At 41.9% G+C, this 16724-nt stretch overlaps 1 protein-coding gene across 4 annotated transcripts in view; it reads right to left on the reverse strand.

The window, feature by feature from the left end:
* The window catches only part of LOC117139729 (transcription factor hamlet), a 32442-nt gene extending 17298 nt beyond the window's left edge, over nt 1-15144 (reverse strand). The window contains exon 1 of one of the 4 annotated variants that reach the window (XM_033302291.1): nt 15127-15144. In XM_033302291.1, coding sequence (XP_033158182.1) covers nt 15127-15133 — 7 coding nt within the window. In that variant the 5' untranslated portion in view covers nt 15134-15144. Of the gene's footprint in view, nt 1-1874; nt 2349-6789; nt 6844-11778; nt 12407-15126 lie in introns of those variants that run through there. The other 3 variants (XM_033302270.1, XM_033302300.1, XM_033302279.1) reach the window with 3 other exon arrangements.
* Nucleotides 15145-16724: the final 1580 nt, after the last annotated feature.

The raw sequence follows: 16724 nt of genomic DNA on the forward strand, positions 1-16724 counted from the left end.
AAATAGATAAAGCCAATGACTCCTCACGTCGAGATGACAATCGTTGCCCGGTTTCATATAAAGGTGTCTTCGGGGATTTTGCAATGCACGACTTGGACAGCTTGGACCGTTTATCACTGCCCACTCTATGTGGCTCCTATCTTCCCCACAAGACAGGTGTCTCTACCCTCTCCACAGACAAGGCGTATCAGTTACCTCGTCTGTTTTCCCGGCTAAGCCAAGCAGGCTGAGCAAATAAAATCTGGATAAATATCGACGGGAAATATTTAAACTATTTTGTTGACACAATAATTCCGACTTAAATTGCTTAGATTTGCTGTTTATCTTCACTTTTAATTGATGTGACTGGATTGACTTTTGCCGATTGAATAGATTAAAAACCTTAACTAGGCGACTTGATGAGTCGTCAGCTTAGTGACAGTAGAATCATGGGTAATTTGATTTTCACCTTCAGAACTCCCATAATATCTTGCACTATTTTAGATGGGTGGTGATGGGTGACTTAGTCAGTGCATTCCCATGGTGTCATTTGAAAAAAATAAAGCACCCACTTCTTTAAGATACCGATAATCGGTGGGCTCGGAACTTAAGTATACACGGACAAATTACCCGGCGATTATTGATATTTGAGCAACTACTAGTTGTTGTTTGCTGTTTGGTTTCTTGTCTTGTCCATCCGCCTTGTTCGAACACTTGAAACTAAATCGTAATTTGAGCTGTTAGACAAAATATGACAGCGCTCCGAAGATAACGAGCAAGCGAGTGGTAACAGCAACTGCAGAGTAACAGTAACATTACCCCGAAACAGATAAGTATCGGCCATATAAATAGACCGCAAAGCAATGGCTCGCAAACAATGGCCAAACAAATAGCAAACTGCGTTTGGAGTTCTCGACCCGAAACAACCTGCTGCATTTCGCACATCCTGCGGCACACTCTGTTTGCACAGTATCCTGGCACTTCGATCGCGAACCCCGACGGCTTCACACCATTTAGCGAAATCTTTTTGAAGTGGCCTACACTTCAAAGACCGCCCTCGCAACCACTCATCTCGCGTTTATCCTCGGCTCTATTTGACAACCCAATTGTTAATCACTCTGGTTTTCTTTAGTTTTCGCTTTTACCCAAGCGCAAGTGTTTTTCCAACGGGACCTTCGGCTAATTTGTGTTTTAGGTAATCACATTTGGGACTGGTCTGCTGATAAAACTGCCCATAAACGCTTGATTGCCAGTGTGTGGGGGCTTGATAAGTGGGGATCGATTTTAATGGGTTTACTTAGGGCTTACTTCGGTTTTAGTTTGGTCATTAAAAGTTGCGGCAAGTTTAGCAAGGAAACTAGATTAAAAGATGTTTTTTGTGGCCCGAGATACGGAGCTCTTAAAAAATGTTTTGTGCTAATTTTGTTCAGTACTTCAATTATTTTCAATGGTATATGCCAATTTAACTGAATAATGAATTCAGTATTTTAGTTGATCATATAATTTGATTAATATTTGAATAGCAAGCCTTGGATTTCCTGTAAGTCTAAAAAATCCGTAGGAAATAAACACCAGTTTTGTGTACATTTAAATAAAAAAATATATACAAATCCAAATGTTTTAATTAGGGCCAACACAATAGGAGATAAAACCACGACATCACTTATTTTAGGCACTTGATTTGTCACAATTCTTGTCATTGATGTTTTAGGGTTAGAAAACAATCGAACAACTAATGGGCGGATTTGTTCAAACTGATTCACTTGGCTTCTGTTTAAGTTAGGGCCGTTGTAAACTGTTTTCAAAGCAACTGATTCAGTTCAGGGAACTCCGATTCCCTGTAAGCGACAGTGCGAGATACCGACATTTGTTTATTAACACGGCGTGGAACCAACCTGATATGACATATCGATCGAACAGCATGATTCCGCTTTCAAACGTTACTTGTAATTATCACAATAAACAGATCGCTGAATCGCAAATATTTTCATAACACGCGATGCGACATTTTCCGCGGGGCCAACACTGCGTATGCTTGATGTTGCTCTATGTAGGTCCCGATATTGCTACGATTTCAACGGATATTTATTTATGTGATGGGTGTCGTCTCTATCTGCCGGTTGTCTTCGCAAGACTGCTGCCAGCCAGCCAGCCAGGAAAAGAAGCGGCGATAGCGCAAAAAATATTTATATGTGAAGAACTGAAACAGAATTGTGTGGCAGCGACGTTGACGTCGACGGCGACCGAGAGTGCAAACGGCGGCAGCGAAAAGCGAGTGTGATTTTCCGATTCCGATTGCCAGCACGCTCAGCAACGAACTGAAACTGAATTGTCTGGAGGCGATGAGGATTCTCGGATTCTCGGATTGCCGGATTCGGATTCTCGGTTTGAATGGGAATTTTTCGGGCCGGCTGGCTGGTTGGCTATCCATTCGCCATGGTGGTTGTTTCCGCTCCTCTCTCCCAACCGAAAAATCTCATCCCATCTCCCAGAGGATCGCCCTGATGTCCTGGCTATCTTTCGCACAGCAAAACCAAAAGGATAGGGGATGAAACTGGAGAGCAAAATCGGTGGAGAGAGGTAGAGAGAAAGAGAGAGAGAGTGCAGCATCTGTATCTTTAACAGTGCGTTTATATATGTATCTCCAGCCTGCGCTCACACACACTCTCTCTCGGATTCTGTTCCTCCTTCTCTTTCTCGGCGAGAACAGCTCTCTTTCTCGCCCCTTGAAATCTGTGTCAGTTCGCAGTCATTATTATTATCTGAAACTTGGTGATTCTGATTCGAATCCTTAGTGCCAGTGGCCACAGAAAGGATAACAGAGGGAGATGGCCATCAACAAGACAGGGACAGAGACTGAGCAAGAGAGAGAGAGCTAGTGCGATGGCCTTATTTACCCCTCGATTTTTCCTATCAGAATGCGGCTATGTGTCTTTGAGATACACAGACAGCCAGCTCGAGTTGAGGGAGGAGTCAGGATAATAGGGCGGGCACATCTTCGCATTCATTATGCACTCGGCTACAAGTAGACTGCGCTTTATATATCTCTCTGCATATCTATATACCGAAATGGAGGCAGAGCAGACTCCGATGCAGCTGTAGATACAGATACAGAACCAGATACAGATACAGAGATGCTGTTGCTCTCTTTTTCTGGCTGCCGGTAGTGTCTCTGTCTCTGTTGCGCTCCACTGTTTGTTTGTTTGCGGTTGGCCCAGACCAGACACCACCCACAGCCCCCTCTTCTGATTTGCCACCCCCCCCCACCCCCTTCTCACAGACGAGAAGACAAAGTGGCAAGTTGCGGTTGCCTTATCCTTAGCATCCATTTCGGTTTGGTTTTCGAGGGGGACTCGGCTTTAGGTTTGGGGATTGTGGCTTCGTTAGCTCAGTGGGATTTTTCACAACCCGCACCCACCTCTCTTGAATTTTCCCCCAAAATTCAACCTGCGTCTGTTCCAAAGCGTGCGCAATAAGCACACACATTAGGCTAATGGCTGTGTGTGGGTGTAGACTGCCCTGCCGCTTCAGTGTGTGTGTGTGTGTTTATGGCTTCCTGCCAACTGTATAGGTGTGTATAAAAGTGTGTGTGTGTGTGTTGGCCGGACAGAGAAAACTCACGGCTATAATTGAAAGCGACGACGACTTTTAGCCTGCGGCAGAAAAGGCAAAGTGTGCCGGGCTGATTTCCTCGACTTTCTCCACTTTTTCCCCTCGCTCCTTCTTATGGTTGCTCTTTTTCCCTGCGCAAACAACAACAATACTGGTTTTTTTTGGGGAAGGTGGGGTTGACAAGTACACGGGCTTTTTGGTCTTTTGTTTGCAACTTAATTTTGTATCTGTCGTTAAACTTTTTCATGTTTTGGCGGAATTTTGTTGGGCTTTGGCTTAGACTAAGTGGGTGGGAAGTTATGCTGATGAGGGGGAATATATGACTGGCTATTAGATGGAACTTAGGAGGTCCCCTTTTAATCAGTGGTCTATTATTTTCCTTTAAGACTATGCCTCATATTATCTCACGTAGTAGGTAATCTTAATATATTATTGCTCGGCCTTTGCGTCAGCAAAGATATTCCCGCACTCTAAGATAGTTAGTATCACCTATATATGTATATAAGGAATATTGTTTTTTTCCATGAGATAAGTAATAGGGAATTATTGTGAGAAATTAAAGATTTTACATTTTCTTTACGCATATCCAATATACATAAAATCTATTCAGAGTATAAATTGAAAAAGAAACACAAGTTATTTATCAATTTGATTTGTCTTGAGTATTAAAAGTGTTATAAAGTTATTATTAAATGCAACAGTTTATCTTTTGTAAGCGAGCGTCGAAATCATGTGTCATTATCAAAACATGGTATAATGGTTCCATATAAAGAACGTATCGAGTGTAATTATTGTATTTTTATACAAGATAAATATTAAGTATTACAACATTTTCTCATAATTGGCTTTTTTTCATATTTCCAAAAAAAAATAAAAAATATGAAGCATAATAATGCATACAAAAAAATGGTTTAATTCCGTGTGTTTCCTGTCAGGCCGAAAAGAAGATAGCTTATATTTGAGCAGTTCCATTGTGATGGGGTCATAAATTCCTTCACTTGTTATTTATTTACATGATCAGTCGAGGGTCAGAAATATGGGCTTTCGGGTTTCGCAGCGAAGAGGTGCTAAAAACGGTGCCCATAAAGTACACAAATTTCTATCCACATCGTTGTCTGTTTGCGTTTGTCAAACAGCAGCACTCAATTAGGAGCTCACAACATACGGGTGAAATATTGGTGGAATGTCATCGCCGGAAAAGGGGCGCTTAAGGGTTGAAACGGAGGGTATCCTGACTTTCAGCTCTGACTCCACTGCTAATAGCGTTAAATTAAAACAACATAATCGACAACGAGTCACCCCTTCCACGCCGCTGTCACATAATTTAACACACGCGAGGACCCAAAAGATAGAAAAAAGGATGTGTCTTTATTTGCATTTCGCTCTGGTTTCGTTTGCTCTGGGCTTTGTCGGCGGATTGTTCTGCATATGATAGCCCATAATTCATTAGCCAACACGCCTCGGAAAAAGTCAATAATTCCACGAGGGGCGGAGCCGGGAAATGCATAACCAGGAATAATCAGGTCAGATCAGACAGTCAGTAAAAGGTGATAAAATTTCAATTAAAGGATTGCAGTGCATTGTGGTGGAAAAGAAGGAATATATATTTATGGCTTTTTCCTCTGTTAACAGATGGAATAAATCAAAGGAAGAGACACAATTATATCTGACTAATAAATTCCTTTATCTGAACTGAAGAAACATTTGAAAACTCATTTTATATAATAACTCATGTACATTTAGGTTGCAAAAAATACGAAAGATAAAAAAGCACATACGCAAACTGTAGATAATAAAAAAGACGTGGACACTTCACTCCCACTAAAAAAGGCTTGAAATTGCAGCTGAAATTCAAATTTTAACGCGCCAAAAATGAAGCGAAATATGCTTTTCAGATCGACTGAATATCCCGAGGCTGGCAAACTTCCTTTCTGGCAAAAAGGACTCCATGCGAGTTCCATTCAGAGTCAGTGACTCCGGTTTGTCTCTGTGGAAGTCCTGTCGACTGTAATTAACTCAGCTGGATGGCTGATCTTTGACTCCGACTGTCTGAGCCAGGACAAAGGACTTGCCCCGGCTTTTGTGAACGGCTTTTACAAGCTGCGGAGTGCAGGGAAATAAAGTTCTTGAAGGAATCGGAATCAAAAGTCGTCTCGGTCCACATATCGCTACCATTGTTCGGATCTCGAGTGGAGGACCGAGTGTGTAGGAATGCCCTTCTTTTGGCATAAAACAACAGTTGAGTGGTACCGACTTCGATGTGGAACGTCTACGATTGCGGAAAGAATACTAGTTCGATTGCAAACAAATTGAAAAATTCAGTTGTAGGTATATGTTTTTTTAAATAAATTAAATTAATGTTTTCTCAGCATCAAATAAAACATTTTTCTGGTATCTTAAGAAAAATATTTCGCTATTAATATTTATATACCTTCCTAAAATAAACTCCTTTAGAGTTATTACTTATATATATCAATCGCAAAATGCCATTACATTAGTCTACCCTGCACTGTGCGAATTTGTATATCAATCTCCGCTGATCTTGTAAGCCTGGCAACTTCAACTGTGTGTGTGTGTCTCATTGACAGGACAGGACTCACTGCGATTGCCATAGCGATTCCCGTTCGGATGCCGATGCCTACTCCGATTCCGATTCTGATTGCTATTGCTATTGCGAGGACCGCTGTTCCATTGTTCTGCCTTCGAGGCGGAGCGGAAGTCGCTCTTCTCTGCTGAAAAGGACCCCAAGGAAAAAGTGAAGCAGGGCAAGTTCTCAAGTCAAAATGCGCGAGACAGACGAGCGGGGTCAGGACTATAATTATGGCAAGGTCAAACCGTTACGAGTGCCGTTGAAGATCGCGTCTGGGTAGCAGGAGGAGGGGGAGAGGGAGGCGTGAACTCAGAGATCGTAACTTAATACCAGCCAAAGCTGCAAACTCGAATCTGGAGCAAGATTCGAACCCATCCCTGCAGCACGCGCCCTCGAATCGAGTTTGCCCAAGTGCAATTTGCAGTGTGCAACGGAAATGGTAGAAGAGGAGCAGATACCCTCTGCTTCCTGTCTTGGCACACTTTCCACTAAAATCACATCTGCCAGGATCTTCGATTGCAGCAGGGTGGTTCAGGTTCAACCGGTGATCAGACACACTGGGGATCTGACCTCAAAAGATGAACAATTAATTGGAAAATGTCACTCACATGTAACCCTTTTTATTTGCGGCTTTCTTGGGATTTTCCTGTATTTTGCCGAATTTTTAATTATTTTTATTTTTTTGCACAACACTTTTAATTAGCGTGAGAATAACGTCACTATTTTTTTTTTTTTTTGGGTTAGTCTATTTATTTGGGACCCTGTAGCTTCCTCTCATTTATCAAGCGAACTCGAGGGCTATCTTTTTCCATTTTGCCGACGCAACGCAATCCCGCACACCGCGGACCAGAGATTGTCATAAACTAAGTCCGAAGCTGGCCGTTCGACAATTAATTGCCTTTCTCGGAAGTTGGCGCTAAGCAAGCGCATTCGGAGCACTTTTGTGAGAATCGGGAGAATAAGAACGAACTGCTCACAGAACGTTAAAAATAGAAGAAAACCGACAAATGATTCTGAATCCGGGAGAGACCTCCAAAAAGCAGCACCAGCAAAAGCTTATCAATAAAGCCACTTCGTGCTCGAGGATCGTAACCAACCAAACGCGCCGAGCACTTGATCGAAAGTATAATATACTCGTTCTCGTAGTTAGTAGTTAGTATCTGTGATGGGGCCCACATTGTGGGCATGTGTACTATGCACCCCGCGACTGATATCTACAGCCTATTTACTATCTATTCTATGACTTGAAAGCAATTTATGGTGCAGGGAAAACGGCGAAGTACAATATGCACTGCGAGAAGGGACCTGTTACTCATATGATTAGTGGTTAGCCAACTTGGATACATGAATGAATGGTGGGAAAACGGCGCGATAGGCCCTATCTTTATAACTGTCTATCAAAGCCGTTATAAAGTTGATTACTAGTTTACAATAATGGCATAAATATGATCTAAGCCTAATTGAACTTTGACGGAATGTACTATAAATAATACTGTTTGAAAGCGAAATATCAAGGGACAACAATATAATAGCTTCTTAGACTGTTGTGCAATATTTAATATTCTCAATGAGCCGCCCTTTTAGAATTTTAGACGGTAGTTGCAAAGTATCTCGTATTTTGATTTATTAAGTCCACGCTTACTTCTTTAACGGGTATCACCTACCTCAAATATTCACTTTCTTTAGCAGAGTATATTTATGAAGTGCAGTATCTGTACCTCCCGCATATCGGAACTATCCTCACTGACCACTAGGCTTTTATGTTCCACAACATAAACAACGTTATAGGAGACGGTTTACGTTGATAAACAATAGACCAGTGACAAGACACTGACAGTTACGCCGATAAAACCAAGCCCGCTCAAATACCATACCCACATACCCCTTGGTGTGGGGTATCATTATTCCCATGCACTCTCCACTCGGCTTCCATTTAATTCGTCATCTAAATAAATATCTTGTGGCATAGTCCAGAGTTATTTATCTGCAACAAAAACCTTGACGTAATGTCGTAAACAAAAGACAGTGCTGGGACTGGGTCGTTCAGATAAACTGGACACTAAGAAAAGTATCTTTGCTTTGGAAATAGAGCTATCAAGTAATGAAATGTGTTCAGACCAAGTGTATATTTACTATATTATTCAGTGAGATTGATTATCCTAAAGATATGATACCCTTTGAATATATCTTAATCTATACAGCTTAGATTCACTTGATCCATATATGTAGCAACCGCCTTTCCGGCACAAAATACTAAACTGCGCCTCGCTTGGAACCCCTTGTCTTCGGCCATATAACGTATACGCAGGGTCTGTCCAGGGCTATCATCGGCTGTTTCTATCTAGACAACAAGGTTGGCGACAAGAAACACTTTTGCTTTCGGACAGTAAAACGTCGAACTTGGTGAGTCCGAAGCCGAATAGAGTCGAGTTGAATCGAATCGAATCCGAATCGTTGGGAATTGAAACGAGCAAATAAATGTCAAAAGTGTGTATTCGGCAATAAATTGTCGAAATTGGAAGAATAATTCGGGTGTTGTAAATCCATAAAAATATCAGGTGCGATGCATGCGCCATATCCCCCGCCCCTTAACCCGCCTAATGCCCCACTCCCGATGATATTTTCCGTTCTTCTGCGATGAAGCAACGCAATCCAAAAAAAATATAGAAGCGTTGAAGGAGAGCTAAGAACGCACAAGTGCACAATAAAACCGTAGTGAAACGTGCGCTCTGATAGATGATATCATCAGGAAATACGAACATACATAGATTCTCTCTTTTTTAGTGGAGCGATTTCCATGTGTGCTTAACCCAAATTTCACCGGTAGCTCGAAGTCGATTTTCTTGTTTTAATTTACAATTAAATGCATTAAATTCGAAAATTCATCGGTATTGCACCTTTTCAAATTGTGTACCTATAATATAAGCAGCTATCAAAGGAGATAATATATACATTATGCAATGTCCTAATGCAAATACGTTGTTAACTGTTTTAGTAACTTTTGGAACACTACTTTCGAAGTTTTAATATTCAAATGTATTCTTTGAGTATCAATACAAGGTTAGCAGAAAATGGGTTAACCCACTTTTGGCAGCAAGACGATGGCACCTCGCCCAATGGAAAAGATGAAAACAAAAGTCAAGTAGCGCTGGGGGAACTTCATAAATTACTGCTTTATGAGAGTATCCAATAGCACCGACCATAAAGCGTGTCCCACTGATAACCCAGTACTCCACCACTAGCCGCATAATCTTGATCCCAACGCTTATCTGGCGTTTATCTCTGCACGAGCGAAACAAACTTTCGGCCGAAAGAGAACTTGTCTACTGCGAATTGTATCTAGCACCGGCGATCTGACCAAGTTACAGCCGAATTTAAGACGCCCCATTCGGGTCTTCTCCCATTATCTGCCAGCGAGCTGTAAATTCTCCGTGGGCGACACTTTTATTTTGATGTATTTATGACGCCTTAATGTGTTGAGAAAGAACCACGGCACAAGTGATTGGTGTTTGAGTCTTCATTATCAGGCGACACCGAATGTTATGTTTTATGATCCTATATATAGCCGTTTCTTGCCTAATTGAATGATATGATAGCAGGTTTTAGAAAATATTTTAATAGCTCTTAATACAATCGATTCACAGGTCGTAAAAGTGCTGATACTCGGCGCCGATAAGGATTTTACCATCGACCTGAGTCGGCACAACTCACTGAGTAGCCGATCGATGATGGAAGGCGGTCCGATGATGATGGTGGTGATAGTGCTATGATGATGGTCACGATTGCCCGAAACTTTTGGCTATCGATTGTAGATTATCGCTTGTTTTGGTGCTTTTTGGGGACACTCGTGACATTTGGTGGGGGTAAGTCCGTCTGTTCAACAGATTGAGCAAAGTGTCAAACAAGAATGTAAGAATTTTGATTTACTTGTTCGGAAATTGTCTTCAGGGTTTTCGATCTTAATGCGAACGAAAATCCATCCGCAATTCGAATGAGATTCTCCCATATTTCTTTAGCCCGATCTAAGTTTTTTATAATTTATGATAAATAAAACTTTAAAACATAACAGATGTCTTGTATGTTCAGCAATGAAAAACATTCTGCCTGGTAGAAAAATAAGCTCAAATCAGAAACTTTGTATCCCCTCAGGAATTCAATCGACGTTGTTTGAATCACTCTATTAATAAAACGGAAAACTTGCGATATAGAAAACTACATTAGGAAATCCGAAAGACATTAAACGACCATTGGCTAATCAAATGTTTTCCAGGAAGGGTCAAGGAGTGATCCGATTCTCTTTAAATATTTATATCAGCAACTAAATACTTGTTAAAGTACGCACAATCTACTTAGATCTCCAAAACAGCGTAATTTTTCGCTTTCAATGGCAAATGATTATAGTTAACTATCAAGGCATTAGCGTTCTTGCTTTTTAGCTAATTCCTGTCTGAGGAATTCCCCGTTTCTAAAAATCTTCTTATCCAAAGCTCAGGAGGAAGCGGATAAAAGCCACGAGCTGTACATTGATGTTGATGTCTTGGATATAATCTCAGATTATTTGAGGGCAAGAACGGAACAGCAAGTCAAAATATTTCAGAAACTTTTGATTCCACGTTTTATTCTGTGACGGAATTCCCGCTACATACAGAATAACTCTCTGGGGAATGCCTTAAATCCAGTTCTTACTTCTCTTTTTATGTTCCCCAAAGGGTTGATAATATTTCTGATATTTCTGAGTCTTACAAATGATTACTCAATCGCGACATAAAACGAGAGAGAACGTCATAGTCGAGCTCCCCGACTATCAGATACCCGTTTGCCGTTGGTGGAAGTGCAAACGAGAAATTTCTCTATTTGTTTGTCATATCAATAAAAAATAAATCAAAAAATAATAAAAATAACTTTTTGGGCGTTAAAGTTGGCTTGTCAAAAAGTTTTTTTTTAGCAAATCGATAGAAATTTACAAGATGGATAAAATATTGAAAACAATGAAAACATTTTCAAAACTGAGCGTGTGGCAGTTTTGCGCGGTTCGTTCTCGACTCTCATACGGACGGACGCACGGACGCACGGACAGATGGACGGACAGACGGATATGGTCAGATCGACTCGGCTATTGGCTCTGTTAAATACTTTTCAAACGAATCTAGCATACCCCTTAACTCTACAAGTAACGGGTATAATTAAATTGTGTGATATCTCTATTCTTCAAGGAGTAATATCAAAAATAACTCGAGGCTTTTATCAAAAATAAAAAGAACATGTCCGAACCGAGCCTATTCGTAATCATACTACGCATGACTTTATGAAATGATGTATATTTTATGGTTCCTAATGGGTCTCCTTGGGATAATTTTTTTGAAGCTGTTGGTATATTAATGGGAAAAAATAATTACTCATTTGGTAGTATTGTGTCAGATTCATTTCAATTTTAATCAAGTCGCATGGAAATAAATAATCTTATATTATCTGACGCATATAACATTTTATATATTTCTTTTAATGTTAAATAAATGAATGAGTTAGACCTACTACCAGTCATGTAGACCATCTCTGAGGCCATTTGAAGAATCCTTTCATCTGAACTACTTACTCACCCTGATTAAATTTCCTGGCAATCGCTTTCGATCGCATGATAATCTCGAGCAGTGACGTCATTAAACTAGACTTTGTTAATATCCATAGTCCAGAGAAATCAAAGACTGAGGCTAAATCCTTTAGCAATGCAGGCGCACTTGGGCCAATGACATTGACATACTCAGCTTTCTTTTTGTCTCGCTTTCCTTATCTCTATCTCACTCTTTAAGCCAAGAAGTCGAAACAATTAAAAATCACTTTTGCAATTCAAGAACACAAGTTTTTCCGGGGTGGACAACCGACACAACTGCATTTGCATAGGAATCCCGAGGGGTGGTGTTTGTAAATTTGTGGCTAGGCTAGCAAAAATCTAGCCGATGTCTGTCTTTTTTTGTTTTCGTCCTGCTTTTTCTGTTGCACACGCGTCTCGCAAAAAAGTCTGAGTGGGTAGTGGAAAAGTATCGAGAAAAACCCAATAAAACCGACGGAAAAAAGAACGACGACGTTGCTGTTGTTGTTGTTGATGTAAAAACAGTTTAAGGCACACACAGTTGGGAAATGCGAAATGCAAAATGCGAAATGGAACTGGAGCTGGAAGCGGTGGAGCTTGGAGAGCAAAAACCACCTGAACACACCTGCCCCACAAAGCTCCTCGAAAGCGACTGACGACGGAACTCGAGGCAGAAAACGGAGAACAGAAGCGGAAAACTGAAAACGGAAAATAAGCTGAGCGGAGCAGAGAACGCCGACTATTTCGTCTATGCGCTATAGTTTCATTTTCCACTCCACCCAGCTTTTTCCATACCAAAAAGCAGAAAACAGAAAAAACACAACGAGCCGCCAAAGGCAAGGAAAAAAGGAGACTGACTATCGCGGCGGCAATTATGAAGGAACGGGTGGAGCTCCCGAAACTTCGTCGCACCACCAACCAACCGCACAGGCACGTGCTCTCCGCGCCAGTGGTGATTTCAGGTGTTTCTGGGGTTTCTGGGGTTTCAGGTGCTTCGGTGGCTTGGGTGGTTCTGCGTGTGTGTGAGTGCGGGCAGCCAAAGGACACTAACGACTGGGCACGAAAAACGCAACGTAATTCATGCAAATGAAGTCACGCAAGATTCCCCAACCCACCCAAGAGAGACACAAGGTACCCCGGGCCTCCAAATGAGTCCTTCACAATTGCCCATCCAATGGGCTTCCAGCTGGCCAAGAGGAGTGGGGGCTGGGTGGCACCCTCATTGGCTGCAATTGATTCAGGGAATCGAGATATATGTATATGGTAATGCGGCTGAGATATAGATAACTTTTATGACTTTTAAAAGTAACATTTGATGAATTATAATTTATATTTCATAAATAATAATATTTTTATTAAAACTTCCTTAGCTACTATCAAAGCGAATGAAATTACATTAACTTGATAAAAGTGGAATAGGTAAATAATGTTTTTTCTTGTGGGTTTTTAAGAGGTTTTGGCATAAAGTCTTCCCTGAACAGTTTAAAGTTTTTTAAGTCAGCCCTTTACCTTTAGCTATCTTAATCCTTGGAATTACCTTTACTCGATGATTTCCGAAAATTGTTTATCCTGCGCAAGCCATTCCGAATTCGCTGTGAAAGACTTGGCTTACCTGCTATCTTGGCCATCTATCTATATGGCTGTTATTAAAGCCCAACAGGCCGTGCACATGCATATGGGATTCAGGCCTATGTCCTTAAGTTAGCCCCTTTTAGCCGTTACAGGACCCCGCTCGGTCGCTTTTCTCACCCACTGAGGAAATTTATGCAACCCCCACTGGTGCTCGCCCTCTGGCCAATGGGCAGGCAAAAGGCACCACAGAGGGGGAGGGGATGAGTGTGCTGTCACAGGGGGGAGGTGGGTGGTTGGGGGCTAGGCTGGTAGTGGGTGGGTGGTGTAGATTTGTCGCCTGCTCAGTCCGCGTGTCAGTCGTTTGTCATATGGGACCGACAATGTCCGACGTCTGACGTCGTCGTCTGGAACTCATTTCAAGTACATGCAATCAATATTTCGCTTGCATTAATTATTCATGCTAGGAGGGAGCCACCCCCTTTGATATCCCCCATCCGCAGAGCCCCTCGCCCAGTCTGGATAATAATATTTCTGGCTTTAGCTGCGTTCCAATTCCAGCGCATTGCTGGCATTTTTTCCTTATTTGCCAAGCGAGAGGCAAGCAGGCCCCAACGAAAGAGAGGGCGCTACTCGAGAAGAAAGAGAGAGAGAGCAGAAGAAGAAGAGGCAGAGTGAGAGGCAAATAGGCAGATCGGGTGGGTGGCAAAGCCATAATAAAAGTAAGTCAGCCGAGGGAAAAACATTTGTTTTTGTTCCATCTCGTAAATGTATGCGAAGATTGTTCGCCAAAGTCCAAATCTTTAACGGTTGTTGCTGCTGTTCAGTTTGGGTCAGATTTATGGAACGTATAATTGGCCCAAACGGATCTTGGCATCCAAATGCGCTGCGCCTTATTAATAATTGCAATTTTCATGGCTGTTTATCTAACTCTTTGCACGTCATTTGGGGCGCCAAGTGTTGGGCTTTTCCGGGCGAGGTGGGAAGGGTTTGCCGAGGAAAACAGGTCCGTTGTGCTATTTTTACACTGAACTTGATCTTGGCAAACAAATATAAATTTACAAAGTACATGCCCACTGGACGGCAGAACTTTGTTGGGATCTAAGCCAATTATTTCAATGTCGCCCACTTGCGGGACGGAAAATGCCTGAAGGAATGCATTATATCATCTGGCTCTATAAAGTCTACAATAGGGCACGGCGAGAGGAAATTAAATCATCCACCGGATGAGTTTATATCACCAGACATTAGCGTTGTTTTCTTATAAGGGAGCCCCACTCAGAGATAACTTCTGGTTCCCATGGATGTTTAAAGACGTACTTAAGTCATGTAAGTAATACATTTCTTATCGACTTGTAGTTGTTAGTAGTAACTATTATGCAATTGTAAGTACGGCTGGTGCGTAATTAACAATGAACTACTCATTTACAATTTGTTGTGTGAAATAAATGTTTTTTAACGTATAGTTACTAGCAGCTAATCAAAGCTAGTTCGTAGTTTTATTAAGTAGTAAGAAAATAAATGAATTAGTAGTAAGTATTGAGTAGTAAGTAAATAAATGAATTAGTAGTAAGTATTTAGAAGTTATTAAATAACTGAATTAGTAGTAAGCATTAAATATAAAGTAAATAAATGATATAGGCAAAGAAATACACTTTCTTATGTTTTGAATTGAGTTCTTAAGGTTATGAAGCTTAATTGATTTTACACTGAGCGTAAATTACTCTACATAAAAGAGCAGTCCCTCCATTATAGTTTTAAAGATTTTTTTATAACTATTTGCAATTACCATTCATAATTGTCCATTAATTTTTAATATCCCCCAGCAGGCTTACTAATAAACTAAGGGAAAAGTTTTTTGGGAAGCCTTTTCATTATCCCAGTGGCGAGTTTTTCATTAATTTCGTAGCAGGACGCGGAAAAATGGAAGTGAGTGTCCAGTGGCGAAACGAAATAATTTCAGCGCACTTTTAATTATCAGAAAATTACAAACACACATCGGGTGCATACAAACACATAAACATTTGTTTCGTATATAATGGGAGATGCAGTTTTCAGTATGAGGTAATCGGGCAGCAGGCTTTTACACCCACCCACCCACTCACACACGGGCACACACACACATTCCCACACACGCGCACTAATACAGCCAAACGCTTGTTTCTGACTGGCGGGCATTGAATGGAGTTGTTGGTGTTGTTGTCGCCATTTCGCTGTCGTCTCCCTTATCTCTCTGTCATTATCTCTCTCTCTGCTTGGGGAAAGGTATGAGGGGGTGGGGAAGGAGCGGGATGGGAAACCAGAGAGCGACTGTCATTCGTCTGTCATCGCTCGCTTTCGACTGAGCGGCGAAAACTTTGGCGTCGCATCGACGCGGCAGCAGCAGCACTCTCTCTCGCTCCCATCCCCATTCTTTCTGCCGCGTTTGCGCTCTAATTTGGGGTGGAGCTTTGGAAAAAAGAGAGCAAGAGCCAGAGCAGTGGTAGCTTGTTGCGCTCTCTCGTTGCTGCTGGCATTTGATTAATGAAGTGTGTTAAGAGGTTACCAGCCAAGGACAAAGGCTCTCCAAGAGGTCCTTGACTGTGGCAGCAACATATGCTCGTACATACATAAAGATATCTCTCAAGGAAACAGACAATTGGGGGCGTGGTCTCTGCCAAAGCTGCTGCCGTGTCGCTGCTGCTGCTACTGCTGCTGCGGTTGTTGCTGCTTTTGCTGCTGCTGCTGTTGCTGTTATCATATCTCTCAGTCGCTGCTCATTTGGCGCTCTCTATCTCATGGGGTATGGCCATCCCGCTCGCTTAACTGTTGCTGTTGCTCTTTCGCTTTGGCCCACGTTGCGTATACGTAATGTGCGCCAAATTGTGTCGCCACACTGTCGTTGGTCCATTGATGTGCGCTGATAGCGACAGTGGGCAGAAGCAGCGGCGCAGCAGCAGGAGCAGCAACTTTACACAAAATGGCGATTACAGGTATATATGTATGTAAAAGCGAAGAAGGTAGAAACAAGACATCCACACAGACACAGAGCCAAACACCTTTTCGAAACACCCCCACCCGACCATAACTCCTCTTCATCACTCAGTGGCGATATCTCCAGCTCGACAGCGCAACTTTCTTGTGACTGTAGAAATAAACAAAAGTCGGAAAAAATACAGAACAAACAAAAACCTTGCCGCAAAAAAGAGGCAACTCCTGGTTGTTGCTGCTGTTGTTGCTGCTGCTGTTGATGTTGCTGCTGTGTTTATTGCCTTCAGCTGCCGTGGCAGCCGCGGCACTGAGTTTTATGTCTTCATTAACTGAAAAAGTTATGAGCCATGGCTGCGGGGTTGCCCCAAGAAGGAAAAAGGGCAAGCAAGTGGGGGCCAAAATCAGCGAATGGCGATG

This window comes from Drosophila mauritiana, chromosome 2L, assembly GCF_004382145.1.
Source record: "Drosophila mauritiana strain mau12 chromosome 2L, ASM438214v1, whole genome shotgun sequence".
Classification (NCBI taxonomy): domain Eukaryota; kingdom Metazoa; phylum Arthropoda; class Insecta; order Diptera; family Drosophilidae; genus Drosophila; species Drosophila mauritiana.